The sequence below is a fragment of the Colletotrichum orchidophilum genome (genome assembly GCF_001831195.1).
Source record: "Colletotrichum orchidophilum strain IMI 309357 chromosome Unknown Scaffold_146.1, whole genome shotgun sequence".
Taxonomy (NCBI): Eukaryota; Fungi; Ascomycota; class Sordariomycetes; order Glomerellales; family Glomerellaceae; genus Colletotrichum; species Colletotrichum orchidophilum.
The window spans coordinates 65,578-81,296 of record NW_019173102.1 but is presented as its reverse complement, the minus strand read 5'-3'; the positions used below and the strand labels follow the sequence as shown (position 1 = coordinate 81,296).

The window sequence follows — 15,719 nt, the reverse complement described above, 5'->3', positions numbered from 1 at the left end:
GACAGTTCATTTGCCCAGCCAGTACCACGTCTAAGGGCGTGGTGGTAGAGAAACATACAGTCGCGCACCTGCAATAGCATCACTGGCAAGCCCGTTGAGAGACCACAATCTTGATGACAATCCAGCAATTTGTCTTATTCTAGAGAGAAGCAGCGGCCTGGATCCGGCTAAAGTATGTTTAAGAAGTTGTCGGATAACTGGTATTGAAGTAAACCTAACAGGCAACTCGTTCCGAATGAAGGCCTGGCGAGGATCAACTTCGCCCAGATCTCAAACGCCCAGCTCCCATAATTTAAATGATTAAAAGTAGGCGGGGCAAAGCCGCTAAACGCCGTTGCCCAAGTCCCCCGTCTCCTTGCACCATCGCTTTCCAAAACGTTGACCAACTCAGCTAGATTTCTCTAGCAAGCGCCCTGGACGGCCTAAGGGTGCGGGTTAGCGCTCGTACTGGACAGAATGAGGGTGCAGAAACATACCAGTTGCTGGTTCTCCATGTTCTTCTTGATACCACCAGAGAAATCCATCATGAGAGACTGGACGACAGGCATGTCTTGCGCGGGGTTGCCGGTGAGACCAGCAACCTTTTGCAGCTCAGTCAGCTGAGCATTGGCGACCTTTTTGTCATGTTAGCAAACGCTGCGAGGAAGGAAAGTGAGAAGGAAGTGATCTACGTACAACGGCGAGTCCCTGAGTAGCCATGTTTCCGGAGGGGGCGATCAGCTGGTTGGCCTGTCTGAGCTGGATACCGTCGCTGACGAAGGACAACAGGTTGGACTTGGCGGTCTGGAACTGCTGGGGGTTGGGAGGGTTGGCCTGGAGAGCCTGCATGACGGCATTGGCGCCGTTCACCTCCTGCTGCTGGACCTCGATATTCAGAGCAATGCCGCCGGCCAGAATCTTCGCCTCAGCGCAAGCGGGGGTATCTCCAGCCGCCGGGGCGGGAGCGGGAGCGGGCGCGGCTCCTCCGTTGTTCTGGGCGACTGCCAGAGTAACGAGGGATAGGACAACAGCGTAAGCCTTCATTTTGACGGTTGTTTGTAATTTACGATTATCGAGAAAGAATGTATGGTGTTGAAATTAAAGTTGTTGGAGCCTGTCCGAGGGCGAGTAATGACCGTTGCTGCTGTTGACGATGTTGTCCTATTGTCCGAATCCAGATCCAGTGCAGAACAAAGCTAACTCTGTAATCCACCGGGCGGGCGTCTAGTCTTATAAGTCCAAACGGCGAGACGCACATTATCTTAGGCCGGCCCCAACTTCGCGGAGCAATAACATGAGATGAGGCTCCCGGTGGAGGGGCAAGACAGGAAGCAACAAAGGCGGGCCAGCAATGGAGGTTGAAACTTCCGGATGATAGACTTTCTAGAGTGTTTTGGGGCGGTCGCCGAGTTGCTGTGTCGCTTGTTTCGAACCTTGATTACATTGGGACGAATGAAGTATTTCCCTGCTTGTCCATCTGCACAGACGATGCATTGAGGTGCAGGGTATCAGAGTAGCCACACAGCCCACGAATCACAGCCTCGGGTCTCCCTGTCGGCAGCCCATCTTTTCCCCCTTCCCCTTGAAGGCCAGAAAAGGGAGTCCGAACATGTAGAGGGGCCATGGTTTGCTTAACAGAGCCGCCGATGGCACCCTACCAGACGTGACAACCTCACGTCTCGGACTTCGAACTCTGTTTGGAAGCGATGCCCCGTCGTTTCCCGCCTCGCCTGGTCTTTTGATCCTGTCTTTGCCCGTCTCCTTGGGGTACTTCATGGCCCTATGGTTACTCGTGCCGGCTGGCAACATGGCTAAACCCACAACTCGTCTGATGAGCGTTTCTTCTGCCCAAAAGCGCCTCTACTCAAAACAGCCATGCTCCCGAGAAGCTTAATGGGTTTTCCCGTAGCTACTACAGGCTAAGCTTTGTTTTAGTCATCTCCCGCTGTGAGGTTATGCTACCACGAATTGGCGTCCCTCTCAAAATCGGTGCGACGTCGGCCCCATCCTCTTCTGAAAGGAACGGATGGCAGTTCAGACACCCGTCCTCAAGAAATGCAGGCCGGCGGTCTAATTTGTTTCGCGCAGCCCCCCTGACTGACCTTGCTTCTGAAAAAGACCCGGCCTTGGGGTCTATATCCTTGTGAATTCTGGTTCAGCTCCTTCAGCACACGGGCAACGCAACCAGGCCAGCCATTGCCACAGGCCGTGTTAGCGCCAAGTATGTCAGTGTCGCTCATTTGCCTAACATGTGTGCTCAGAGCGACTTGTAAAGCACCCTGCTCTCCGACATGCGCCAACCGCATAACCTCTTCTTCGCCGCCCACATGGGAAAACATTTCCTCGGATTTCAGCAAACCTTCGCGTGGCTTATCCCATTTACTTTGGCTTTTTTAGAATGCCATTATGCCGTCGGGTTTGCGGGACGAGGCCCGTCTGCCGTTTCATAGCGCCATCTTGGGCTCATCAGAGGCTCACTCCCGCTTCTAGGACGTTAATTCAAACGTCTCGCGCTATGGGTGAGCGGAATGTATTGGATTAGGGGGTTGTCTGATCAGGATATACACTCTGCTTAGTGCATCACGTCCCATCACGCCATCTTGACACGGGAATCGCAAAGACGTGTCAAGTATTCCTTAGAACGGTGAGTATTATATTCCTTCGAACATCAATGAAACCATGATCTCTTCAAGTGCCCAGGATTCGCGTGCCCAGAGTGATGCGCGAACAGGTTACTCGTCGCATGTTGGCAAATACCCGATCCCGATTGCCAAGTGGTGTATAAGCTGTTGAACCAGAGACACGGGTACGAAACAGCATGGCTGAAAGGCGCGACAACTTTGGGCGCGCGTGACCCCAGAGGTGTCTTCACACTATATAACCGCCCATAAGAGATGACTGACTCGACTGGGTGGTATCGAGGAAAAAGCGCCGGCGGAATCACTGAAGCCGATGATCAGCGAATGACTGATGAGTGAGCATACCTAGGCCGGATTGAGGCCTGTGAGACCAGAGCATCGTCCATATTATGGATGGGTAAGCAATGCTAAGACTGCGGTGCAAAGAGAGTTGTGAGTAATTTCTGGCTCGCAAAATATATCGAGACTGGATGTTCGTTGGACGAAAGAAGCGACAATACAGGAAACGAGGGGGCGAGCTCGAGATTAAACTCAAGCTTGTGGGGATTCCGCACGTTGGCCGGCCAAGCGGAGGGGTCAGAAGGGAGGGTAACAACAGGCCACTTTCCAGCCCTTCGCCTTCGTCTGAAGAATGCATATTGGAAAAGGGTGCCTTCACAGAGGTGTCTCGAATGTGAGGTATCCAAGTCGCCTGAGGTCTCATCAGCCAGGGGGGCTTTCTCAAATGCGACTCAACCGGGCGGCCCGAATGAGATCGACTGATCCCGTCCTGAAGGCTGAAGGTTGCAGTCAGGGGCAAACTCAAAGACCCTATTTGTAGGGCATTTCCCCTGCGTTAGCGTGGAGGATTTGGGAGATTAATTCGACGCCAGAATTCCTCAGCATCGCGATGAGAGAGTCTAATCCGTCAGAATTGCCTCTACTATACGTATTTTTATCAACGTCTTCACCTCATTCGATGCAGATGACAGTGGTCTCTCGCTTGACAATCATCCAACTGGTGATAACAGCCCACCTGCCGAACCAGCGAGGTGACAGACTTTCTGATATTTCGGATGGTCAATGCACACAAATCTGCTGCAGCCGACAATAGAAGATAGGATCAACGAGGACTATAAGGTTGTCAAGAGAGCCTGCCAAAAGAGCGAAGACGTGTTCCGGATATAAGCCAATCGCTAGCGGTCCCAAGTCCATTCGGATCCGCGAGTGTGTCTGCGGTGCGGGGAGCGGGGAGCTCGGAGTTCGGTTATCTCAGGCACAATTCCCCCGTGAACAGGGATCGTACGGTTTGATCGGAGCTATGGCCTGGTGGGTGTCTGGACGTGTGCCTGGCGAAGGTCCGGCCTGTCCCGTCTACGCTGAAGTAGGTAGACGGGAACGTTGCCACTTCAATGCCGGCCAAGCAGACGTTTCTATCAAAGTCAATTTGCACAGCGAGGCGGGTGACTGTAGAGCCTGGGCAAGTCAGGCGACCCCTGGAATCCCGAGCAACTGGATCAAAAGCTGCTGATTGATGAGTTGGCTGTTTGCCAAGAGGAGGCCTCGACGGGTTGAAGAGGACCGGGCATCTTGGCGTTCCAATGTAGCGACCAACTGTCGAATCGCGATACGGCTCAGTTTGACATCGGGGTACAGGGGTCTTATTGTGCCTCTGGACCTCGCCCGACTTTCTGATTTTGGTGACCCAATATTGCTGTCTACTATACACCTCTTCGTGACGATGACGATGCGCTTACCGTAGTAGGGCAGAGCGTCTTGATGAGATAATGGCGGGACACGTTAGGGACGCATATGATTATCCTGCGATAGATCTCTCGTTTTTCACTTGAATATTCTCTGTCTAAGCTTCTATGACATGCTTGTAGTCCAAGCTAGGTTGCTGTCAGAAAGGAATTAGTTGTCCGTCGCCTCGATAGCCTTGAGTCAAGCCTAGGTACATGAAGGAGGAAAAGAAGTCGGCAGTGTCATTTTCGTGCTGTATCACCCGTAGAGACTACATGCGCAGAGTATACACTGACAGTCTTCTTCATCAAACAAAAATTAGCACTCTCTGGCACCAGCAGCTGTATGTAAACCCTGCGTTCACCACGAGATATTCACTTGCGTGGATACATACTGTGTAACGTAAAGCGGTTCTGCTTAAGTCCAGTCGTCTTTCGATGGCATCGTGTCATTCCGCCTCGGCTTTGCACATCTACATGTACCTACTTGTAGTCCCTAAACTTGCTTCTTCAGCTGCATTGAGCAGCGTCATACCTTCTTACTACCTGAGAACTTTCAGGAGAATTCATCTAAGCTAAAAGCTATATCATAGGCTAAACGACAAAGCCACTAGGCAGCATGGCAGCATTAGCACTTTCAAGTCATTCGCTACCAGCGCAAGGAGCTAGGGCTTATACGTATATCTTTCCGGAACCAGATAAGGAAGACAGGAACGTGAATTGGTCGATTTCTGTGGATGCAAAGAGTAAACCTGACGAACGCCATGGCTAGGGTACGCCTGGTACTCAGCAAAGGCTTCCATAGCTGGAAGTAAGATCTTTGACCGGTTTCCGATTACGGTTACTGAAGCACTGCCATGCCAGAATCAATACATAGGGCCTCAAACACAACGCCCTTCCGTCGACTAGGATCTAATTTAGTTCCGCCAACTTGGGAGCAAAAACTTCAAGCTGGAGCTGCTTGAAACATCAATGCCGGGTAGATGGGGTTGAACGATCAGGCCACACGCTACGCAGATAGTCACATCACCCACAGCAAAGCAGAGTCTCCTTTGATCTTCATGATTCACATAGCATTTCAAAGATCCTGCCATCGTAGGCTTTGTAGGGTACAATTTGAATCGTCCTATACCCGCCCAGCCATCTTGACAACATGCGTGTCCATACACCTTAGGTCCTCCACCGAAAAGCAGGGTGCTTCCAATCCAAATCCCGAATCTCCTGCTCGGTGTACCCCGCAAGCTCCTCTTCGATACTCCGATCATCGCGGCGCTTGTTATCCGCTTTCATCCAGAACCACGCGGCAGTCGCCAGGATGAAAATCATGCTCGACGTGCCGAGGTTGAGGCCGTTGCCGATGTGGAAGTCGGGCGCGTCCCAGCTGAGGTACGACCATGTCGATATAAGGCCGCCCACGTTGCCGAACATGACCTGTATTGTGACCAGTGTTAGCATCCACATCTTTTGGCTTCGCTGTACTTGCGATTTGGGAGGGTTTGGGAGGGTGGAAAGGGGGGTGGAGAAGGGGGCTTGTCACTCACGTTAAGACCAATGGCGCTGCTACGGGCCGTATCGCTGACGACGTTGGCGCTGATGTGGGCGTTGGACATGGGGCCCAAAACCATGGCAGAGCTGGCGATGAGGAAAGTCGCCCCGTATCGGACGCGAGCGACCTTTGACGCGAGGAACATGATGTACCCCGCCATGACCATCGGCGCGCTCAAAGCGATGAGCAGCTGCCGCCTATCGAGGTACCAACTCAACCCGGGGAAGGCAAGGGTAAAGACCGCCCCGACAACGTAGGGCGGCACGCTGTACAGCTGCTTTTGGATCGTCGTGAAGGTCGGGTAGATGTTGCTGACGATGGTCGGGAGGAAGAAGGCCAGCCCCTGCACCGTGATGTTGTTGAAGAGGAAGATGACGGCGATCTCGAGGGTGACGGGGTTGAGCATGCCGCGCTTGAGCTTCGTCTTGTCAATCTTGTCAATCACCTCGGTGGCGCCCACGCGCTCCGACTTGACGCGGGCGATGCAGAGGTCCTTCTCCTCCTGCGTCAACCACCGCGCCGTCTCGGGCCGGTCTGTGAGAGTGAAGAAGGATATGAGAGCCAGAACGATGGTGACGATGCCCTCGATAGCAAAGATCATGCGCCAGTGGTGCAGACTACCGAAGGAGTCGAGGGTGAGGATCGCCGAGGCGAGCAGGCCGCCAAAGGCCCCGGCGAGCGGGGCCATGACCATGTACAGGGACAGCCGGAAGGTCAGCTCGGCGCGCTGATACCATCGCGAGAGGTAGTAGGCGATTCCGGGGAGCATGCCGGCCTCGAAAATGCCGAGGAGGAAGCGCACGCCGCAGATGGCGGCCTTGTCCTGGACGAAGGCGGTGCAGATGGAGACGATGCCGAAGAAGAGGGTGGTGACGGGCAGAAACCAGCCGGGCCCCATCCATTTGCATGCGATTGTGGCTGGGATCTCGAAGAGGATGTACGAGATGTAGAAGACGGAGAGGATCACGTTGTAGTCGTAGCCTTTGAGCTCGAGGTCCTTGTCGAGTCCGGCGATTCTCGCGTTACCTGGGAACGTAGGGTGTTAGCCGACTGCCAGCACAAAGGTTGTATTATGGCGATATGGGTATCTTAGTCTGACTTACCGATATTCGCACGGTCGATGAAGCAGAAGAGATACAATAATGCCACGGTTGGAATTGTGTGCAAGTCGAGCTTCCACCGAAGCTTTCGCACAGCTACGGGGTCAAACTCGACGAGGGAGTGACCATATCTGATGAGGCGTGATCAGTCCCGTGGATGATAGACACTGTGGGCAAACAGTAAATGTGAGGTTACTCACTTGTCAGTTGCAAGTTGACCCTTTCCAGCTGCGTTGTGAATGCTGTCATGGACGGGAGCAGCACTGATGGCGTGGTCTTCAGTGCCCTCGAAGTGGGTGCCGTGGGGCACTTCTTTCTCAGTGGAAGACATGGTGAAGATTGAGATGTTGACGGGTTCGAGCCACGCCTTCAAGGCTCGAGAGAAAATGAACTGAATGTCCAATTTACTCGTCTAAGCTTGCTGTTCACAGCTCAAAGTGCGTTCTCCCAGGCTGGCGTTCCGTAGTCAAAGTCAGGCCCGGATATTCAAGGAATGAGCTGCCCTTAGCGACTGAGGATAGGATCGTGGTCGTCTATTTAAACCCAGCGGTACATCGTAGAAGTTTTCAATCGCCTCTCCTGGGGGAAATGCCGTACCCATGTCCCTAGCTCAACTGCCAAGCATCCCAAGTCTACCGGGCACCACTCTATTGGGGACCAAGCTGCATCTTTGGCGTTTTCGTACCCTCCATGCTGGAGGCTCCATCAGGGTGGGATTTCCTGCGGGGGAGTGATACGCCCATCATCGAGGTTGTATCAGTTGCATCGTTTCCTGAGAAGATTGTCGCTTTCTCCTCCATTTGTGGACTGCGTTGTATCGAAGATGCCGAGAAAAGATCATTGCAACGTCGAAGCGGCAGATTAGCACAGAAACGATGGCATCAAACCGGTGATCTTTGATATTCAGCAAGGAACAATGCTGACAGGACAGACATGAAGACTTCGAAACTCGCCGACCTTGAGAAATACTTGCCTGCCGAGTCCCAATCTTGAAATGACTCCGCCTGGCGACGATTCCCCCAGGTTCTCCGCCCTGCCCGCCCCCGCAATCCTGGGGAAAATATCCACTTGGCTCATCGGAGGCTCCACGTGCCCAGGCTGAATCCCCAGCTCGACTGGCTGGGAAGAGCCAATGAGGCCGGCTGAGTTGCAATCTCGTGGGGTGTCTAAAGCGCCAAGAATGCTAGGCCATCTTGTCTTCGGCAACTGGGGTCGGCAAGTGAGGTTGAAATGCTAGCGGGAACGGCCAACGTAAACCCAACGCAAAGTTGCAACACGATGCGGAGCCTCTCGCACACTTCAAGACCATAGACTCCGAGAAACCGAGGATTCCGCAACATAGTCAGCCTGTGGAAAGAGGCCCGGAAAAAGATTCCTTGGCTCCTCAAGCGAGTCAAGGGTAGCGATTAGTATGATGGCAGCCTCCGTCGTTGGTGTTGGTTCCGCGGAAGTTTCGAGGCGAAAGGACTAGTAATCCATCAGGTTAGGATAGGCTACCTATTACCTCCCCCTTCCCCCCGAACAAACTTGAATTTCCAATCTTTGCGTCTGAGACTCGAGTTGATTACTTCTCAAAAACCCACTGATCATGATATGGGGCATCGTTGTTTGGCAGATCAGTTCTTCGAGTTCGAGGTGGACAACCCGAGAAGGCCAGCTTGAGAATGAACATCGCGACTAAGTTGCTGCTCCAGGCTGAAGGCTAATCCAATTGTGGTCTTTGAAAGTCAATGCTCTTCCAATTCTGTCCGTCTCATGTTCGGCTGTATGACAGCGGCGCAGGCCGGGAAACCATTTCACCGGCACAGCCTTGGAAACTCTGATGTTGCTTGATCCAGGTTGACTTTGGTTTACCGTAACAACTTGAATTTTTGTAAGGACGACCTCGTCGGGTTGATGTGTTGAGCAACGTGCCTGGAACCAACAGGCGCTAGAGCAGTAGATGATAACCGCGGGTACTCAGCTCTGCGCATTTTCTTATCCCTCATAAGGGCCAAATACTCCGTATTGCATATCCGTATATAACACACTTACCGCGGATACTCATTTTGCTGTCGGTTGATTTCATCCTGACAGATCGTCGTCTGCAACCCACCCGCGACAAAACATGTCGATATCCCGAGGTTACTCTGCAGTCGGACACTGCAGAGGTGAACGAAGCGTGACACAAATACCTCGGTGGAACTTGCAGTCGGCCACCCACCCACACGGGCGCCCTCTGAGACATGACACTGGCCATGTGGCATTGGGGGGCCAGGAACGTGCTTGGCGCCGCAGGCGACTTCTGCGGCTGGGTGGTGAAGGGCTGCATCTTCGGCCGAGAGAGGGAGGTTGCACTGTAGCCGTACTCCTTGAGGATACACGCAGATGCGGTGCATTGCGTTGAGACTTGAGAGATATCGAGTCTCGGCTGCAGCTGCCCGAAAGGGGCTGGCTCCGTGGTAAATGTTGCTCCGCCGTGATGCGACCTCGACAGCAGCGCCGCTTGGCGATGACCAAGATAGACTCGATATTTTGCCGCGTCTTGGTAAGCATAGATATCACCGAAGAGACGATCCGGAACTTTATTATCCCGTCGCATCCTTGGTGAGAGAAACGAGAGGCGAGCCAAAACGGTTATATGTGACTGTGTGCCTCGATTGTTGCTAGCGATGGGCTGGTTCTCAGCAGGCGACCGAGAATCACCTACCATACATAGCAGAATGACTTGGTCGTATGGCGTAGATGCCGAAGAGGATTTCTGATCATGAATCGGGAGCATCATGCCGCTTCAGAGGCCACCTTTGGTCGTGCATCATTGCAAGATCATAGATGCCATGGTCAGCGGCGTCCAGAATATGAGACATTAAACATAGACTGATGACGAGTCAAGATGCGTCAAGACAGCCACGCAGTCAAGCTTTTGAACAAGTTGACAAGCTCATTGTCGATCGAAGACATACAAAGAAAGATTTCTGGGAGCCGTTCGCGGCGACAACGCCCGCTGCCTCACCCGGCGACCCCTTCCAGAGTTCAACGGCCCAAACTCAAGATGGCGGTCAGTGGTGCCGCGATGGTGGAACCTGGCGCTTATGGGAGGCTTAGTCCGGGCCCAAGGAAGACGATCCGAGTTCGCCAGGTCTTCTTCGGACATGGCCGTCGTCTCAGACCCTGAGCTGGGACGCTCAACACTCCTGGAAGAAGTGGTGATCGTGGATCTTCAGGGGGCCCTTTGTCGCTGTGAATGGCATCAAGGGGACAACTGGTTGTGGCACTCAGCTGCCAAAGTGGAAAAGAGCTGAAAGACTGTGGATAGCTAGGGGGAGCTTGGGTGCCATTGTGCCACTACCAGCTCCTGGGAATGTCTCGGAAGACCCTGTCGTACCTGTTTGACGGTGTTTGCTGACAGCCAAAAACTCAAGGATAGACGGGGGAGGTGGTGGGGAGACCCCGCCCGACCCTTCTGCTGAACCAAAGAGGAAGCGAATCACAGGAGAGCTATCGTACAGCGGCTTACCTAAGTGGGTAGCGGAAGCCAGCCAGTCCGAATGACAGGTGACGCATCTGATTGGCCATTCCGTCTCACTCAAGCAGCTGTAGACATCATTTGCCTCGCTTAGCCAGACTTAGCGGGCCCCTTCCCACTAAGAGTCTCCCTAAGAACGTTGGCAGTGCCGTGTTTAGGCTTCACTGTGCCCGCTTGGCTCCTGCTTCTACAATGGGACGCACACCTAAATATGCCCCAAAAGGCGCAAAATAAACCGTGGCGCCGGAGACGGATCGTCAGCGGCCGTAGATCCTCCCATCTCCAACTAAACTACTCCGTACCCCTCCCGAGCGTCCTGATGACGTGAGACACCCACCAGCCATCCCACGCACCCAAGCACATCCCAGCGAACCTGCATGTGGTTTGCGTTTTGCTCGTGGTCTCCCACCAACCCAAGCCGCCATGCCTTTTTGACAACCATTCTCAACTTGGGGCTAGCGCGTGGAAGGGTCCTGGCCCGAGGGGCTGAGGCCTTGCGGTGCCATGGCTTGGCTTTACCTTGAGCAGATGGCAATCTTCTTCGCAAATCCTTCGCGCGGTCTACACCTCCGTCAGCACCACAAGCTTTTGCTTGTTCGTCAGCTTTACTTCTTCCTTCTCTGAACAATCTCCCCCCTCCGCAGTCTGACGGCAGCTTTCTCGACCAAACGCCTACCATTGAATGCTCCCAATCTCCAACATTGCAGTCGCATCGCGCCTCCGAACCGGCTAACACTCGAGATACCACAAGATACCCCAGAGAGCGACGACACAAATCGCAAAGATGCTTCGCAAGAAAGAGGTCTACACGACCGTCACCCCCATCCCGGGCTTCATTCCCCGCCAGCTCGCCATCGACATCCTCCATTCCCACTCCGAGGTCATCACCCTCAACCCCCTTGTCCTCGACCACAAGCCCATCAAGGCGCCCCAACATGCCGCCTCCGACGAGTACTTTTCGACATGGTACGAAATCACCGAGCGCATCCAGTACATCCCTGGCATCGGCAAGATGGGTTCCGGCAAGATCAGTTTCAACGGCTGCTTCCACGACATGCCCTGGGGCCTGCAGACGCACACTTACGCGCCGATGAACATTGACATCCGGATCAAGTACAAAATAGACGGCAACCAGCCAGGCTTCGAACCGCCCCAGCCACCCGAGATCGGCATGTCCGGGCTAGGCGTCCCGGCCGACGGGCTCTACCTGCGCGAGGACATTGAGATCCGCTGCCACATCACCATGGTGAACTTTGTCAAGGCGCAGCTCAAGACTGCGAGCAAGGAAATGGTGTCGAGAATCATCAAAAAAGCGGAGCTGCTCGACGCGGGAGTGCTGCAGGCCATGATCACGGACGGGAGGCTCAGAACCATCAACCCGGCCGACCGCACCAGCACAGGCATGTCCGGCGCGCACTCGCCTTCGTTTTCCCAGCGCCCCGATGGCAGCCCGAGACCCGATTCCAAGTCGCCGACCATGCCGTACCAGGTCCCAAGACCAGTATCGATGCAGACCTTCAGACCAGGCTCACAGGGCAGCTACGGCGGCGCACATCAAAACCAGCCGTCAGAGCTCTACTCCCAGTACAGCGCACCGCAAACCTCCTTCATCGCTGAACTTCCAGGAAACTTTTACCACCCCCAGCAAACCTCCAACAACCTGCAACCGCCGCAGCCGTCCCCCGGCTTACAGGGTGCTGACCGCGACTCCATGTCCCAGCAGTCGCAACTCTCCCCGGACCCAAACTCGTGGCGCTGGTCCCAGGGCCAGCCGAGCCCGTCCCAGCAGAGCTCGCGGCCGACGAGCATGGCGTCGTCTGAGTCGAGCAGCGGGTACACCAGTCCCGCGCTGGATCACAAGGGCTTCTCATCCGAGCTGGCCACGCACCCGGAGACGCAGGAGGAGCACCGCGGGGACGCCAAGGCGGCGGAGGCGGCGCAGCACAGGGTCAAGGGGCCGCAGGCATATCCGACGTACGGACAGGCGTATAATTATAATCCTCAAGATTATGCGCCGATGGGGAGATGATCTTGAAGACTTTTGAAGGATTGAAAATTGCGCGTTGGGGCTGTCGTGCTACTGTTCTGGAGTTTAGGAATTTGGATGAGCGGGGATGGGCTTGGTTGGCGAACACCTTCTTTCAATGATACCGCTTTGTTTGTGGATGAGACATGTCTTGTGTACCTACGGGACGGAAATATCAACTGGCCAAGGTCGGTCATCCGGAAAAGGCGTTTCATCTTCTCAATCTACTTTATAATGATATTTCGTTACGACTGTTTGGGACTTGTGCCTCCAAATCCCACTTAATGAAATGACAACATGTGTTCATCTTGTGCTTCAACTCAATGACCTATCCAGTCGCAATCCCGGTCCTCCCTTTTATACATCATAACTAGAATATGAACGCTCTTGTATTTCGTCGTCTTGAATTATCTCATAGACAATACAATATACACTCTGCCGTTGTATCAGCAGAGTCGGCGAACTGTATGATGTTACAAATGCATGGGCAAAGCTTAACAATCTCCATGACGTTTATGTAGTAGATAATATAGTTTTAAGGGCGGCCCTTGAGATAGCGCTTGACTCCGTCTTCTTCCCATTCCCTAGCCATATCAAATTCGAATCATGAATGGATCAGTCAAGTGTTGAATTTAGAATCTTCGCATCTGACGCTCACATTGCAGGGGCTGCACCAGATCCGGAATATTGAACAAAACTCGAGAGACTTTGAGGATGAAGAAAAGACCTCGGAGGCCATTTCGCATGGGAGCAGAGCGAGCAAGTAGGCTTACCTCCATCTAGTACTTCGGTTCTCTTGCTTTCTCGCATCGTAATAATAGCAGCAACAGCCATCTCACACATTAGATAGGCCATGGTTCACTCGACGTCACACCGTTCCTCAATGTTCGGCAGAGCTTACATAGTGGCATAGGTCATTGTCAGCAATAGGCCTAGAAAGCAGGCATCACACGTTAGCTCATCGTATTTGCCGGGGCTGGAGGAGTCCTCCTGGTCAAACGGTTGGGGCGACGAGGACAGTCGTGGTCGCACGACTACCTGAGGACCGGGCTCTGCCTGATTAGCCGCTCTGCCGTATCATCATCCGGCTTTCACTCATATAACAATGAAATATTGTGGGAAATGTTTCCTTGCTTGATAACTAGAAACTTCCTCTACCTCTCCAGGTCTCCTTCATCCCCCCAAGCTCCGTCACCCCAAGCTCAGTGCCATGCCCGTCCACCACGCTGGGACAAGGAAATTGAATCAGCAAACCTCGCAGCCAGATCGTCCCAGTGAAACCAGACAAGAACAGCCATAGTTACGAGCAAAAAAAAATTGGCAACAGCGTATGATACACAATATACTTAACCCTGAATTCGTTCACGCATCCCGCAACCGGACTATCTCTTCCCAGATATCTCTAGTTCGAGACAAGTCCCAGATTTGTCGCTTTCACTACGATCTTGTAGTGAGCCATTGTGTCTATAATCGGCCATCAGAGTAACCATAGGGGTGCATCTTCATCGCGGGAATTTCATACAAGAGATTTGCGGGGACGGCCGCGACCGCGCTTCTTGGGGGGCTCTTCATCTGCCTCGGCCTGCTCCTTGGCAGCAGGCTTGGGCTTGTCTACCGCAGAAGGTGCTCCTTCAGCCTTCTCAGGCTGCGGCTCCTCGGCCTCGTCACGCTTCTGCTTCCGTCCCGGTCTACTTTTCGGCTTGGGCTCCTTGGAAGCTTCTTTCGAGACCTCAACCTCGACATCTGACTCTGGGGCGGTAGTCCTGCGGGGGCGGCCGCGGCCTCTCTTAATAGGCACAGCGACAGCCTTTATGATTTTCTCGCGTCCACCTTTGGATTTCCAATAGTTCTCGATATGTTGGCGAGCATATACTTCAACTTGGCTCTCAGGCTCCCATGATCGTTCAGGTGATCCAATCCAGCAAACGTAGAGCTGGACTGCACCGGAAGGCTTCTGCCTGTGCTTCTCAACCCTTAGAGCGTGCCAGAGGTTCTTGTCGGCCATGGCACCTAGCCTGCCGCCCTTGAGGCTGTCCCAGTAGGCAAAAAGTGACTCCTCGGCATCCTCGTGAATAGTTTGTTCAGTTTCCCACGTGGGATCGTCATGCTTCCAGCTGATGTGCATTTGGAAGAGGGTCTTGTCATTGGGGTCGCGGCGATGTCCCAGGATCTTATCAAACACGAAGATGCCGTTCTTGGGGTCGTCCATCTCCACATCCTCGTCATTCGTGGCATTGAGGATGACATCTTCGGTAGGAGCAGCCTCGACGGTGTCCGCATTATCAGTGGAAGTGGCAACGTTGATTTCAGCATCCTCTGTAGCAGGGGAAGCCACTAAAACAGGTGAGCGTTGATTTCTCGTCAAACCGACATGTGGCGTACCTTGCACTGCCTCCTTGACGGGGCTCTTTGCACGAATCTCCTCGGCCTCAACCTCGGCTTCGAATTGGTTTCCGAGCTGGATAGTAGTGTCGTTGCCGTCAGTGCCGTTGGCAGCCTCAATTTCTTTTTCGGCCTCTTTTTCAGCAGGAGCAGGGCTTTCCTCGCCATCGGGCTCTCTGCTACGCTTGCGGCTCACAATAGTCTGTTCAAAGGTTGCTGTGAGGGTCGTCGTGCCAGTGCGTTGTCCGGTTATATTGTTGACTACATTGGAGAATGTCTTGCGAACGGAGGACACAACGCCAGCCCGCGGCGCACTGGGTTCTGGGGTAGACCCGGAGGCTTCGGCATCGGGGGCAGCTTCCATGGTTGTAACAGGCGCAGTGGACGAGTTTGGCTCTGCGGTCTCGACAGGAGCGGCGGCAGAGACGGTATCGGCGGGAGTGCTACGGTCGGCGGTCTCCACCTCGTCGCCGGCGGTATCGCTCAAACCCTTCCGAGTGGAAGGGCTCACAGGGAGGTGCGGGGACGGAAGTTGCGAAGGTGGCGAACGGGATCGCGAAACATCCGAACGGGGAGTTCCGGTTGGTGCGAGACTCTTGATGCGCTTGTTCGGGTGCGCTGACTGCGAGCCGGAGGGTTTGGCGGGTGACGATAGGAAGGTGTTGAAGGCGCCGTTCTTCGCTGTCTGGGGTTTCTTGACCGACTGAGTGCCGTTTGGCGGCGCGGGGGATTCGGCCAACCGAGCCATGATGGATGGGATTAATCTCGAAGAATTCGGGTGATGGTCGAGGCGTTTGCGCGCTCGGATGTCGTGGACCGCT

General features: G+C 53.9%; 4 protein-coding genes across 4 annotated transcripts; 1 reads left to right on the top strand and 3 right to left on the bottom strand.

Annotated features, from left to right (window-relative positions):
* Positions 1–401: 401 nt before the first annotated feature.
* CORC01_12216 (uncharacterized protein) lies at positions 402–1,023 on the bottom strand (the record flags this gene model as incomplete). Its single annotated transcript, XM_022623837.1, has 3 exons — positions 402–422; positions 477–614; positions 676–1,023. 3 exons carry the CDS (start codon positions 1,021–1,023, stop codon positions 402–404), a joined length of 507 nt encoding a protein of 168 aa, XP_022469667.1.
* Positions 1,024–5,509: 4,486 nt separating this feature from the next.
* On the bottom strand, positions 5,510–7,691 carry CORC01_12215 (major facilitator superfamily transporter; the record flags this gene model as incomplete). The annotated part of the gene is made up of 5 exons (XM_022623836.1): positions 5,510–5,770; positions 5,881–6,911; positions 6,989–7,116; positions 7,186–7,376; positions 7,671–7,691. 5 exons carry the CDS (start codon positions 7,689–7,691, stop codon positions 5,510–5,512), a joined length of 1,632 nt encoding a protein of 543 aa, XP_022469666.1.
* A 3,583-nt stretch (positions 7,692–11,274) lies between these two features.
* Positions 11,275–12,519, top strand: CORC01_12214 (uncharacterized protein; the record flags this gene model as incomplete). The annotated part of the gene is made up of 1 exon (XM_022623835.1): positions 11,275–12,519. The coding sequence occupies one exon, from the start codon at positions 11,275–11,277 to the stop codon at positions 12,517–12,519; it is 1,245 nt and encodes a 414-aa protein (XP_022469665.1).
* Positions 12,520–14,032: 1,513 nt separating this feature from the next.
* On the bottom strand, positions 14,033–15,646 carry CORC01_12213 (uncharacterized protein; the record flags this gene model as incomplete). The annotated part of the gene is made up of 1 exon (XM_022623834.1): positions 14,033–15,646. The coding sequence occupies one exon, from the start codon at positions 15,644–15,646 to the stop codon at positions 14,033–14,035; it is 1,614 nt and encodes a 537-aa protein (XP_022469664.1).
* Positions 15,647–15,719: the final 73 nt, after the last annotated feature.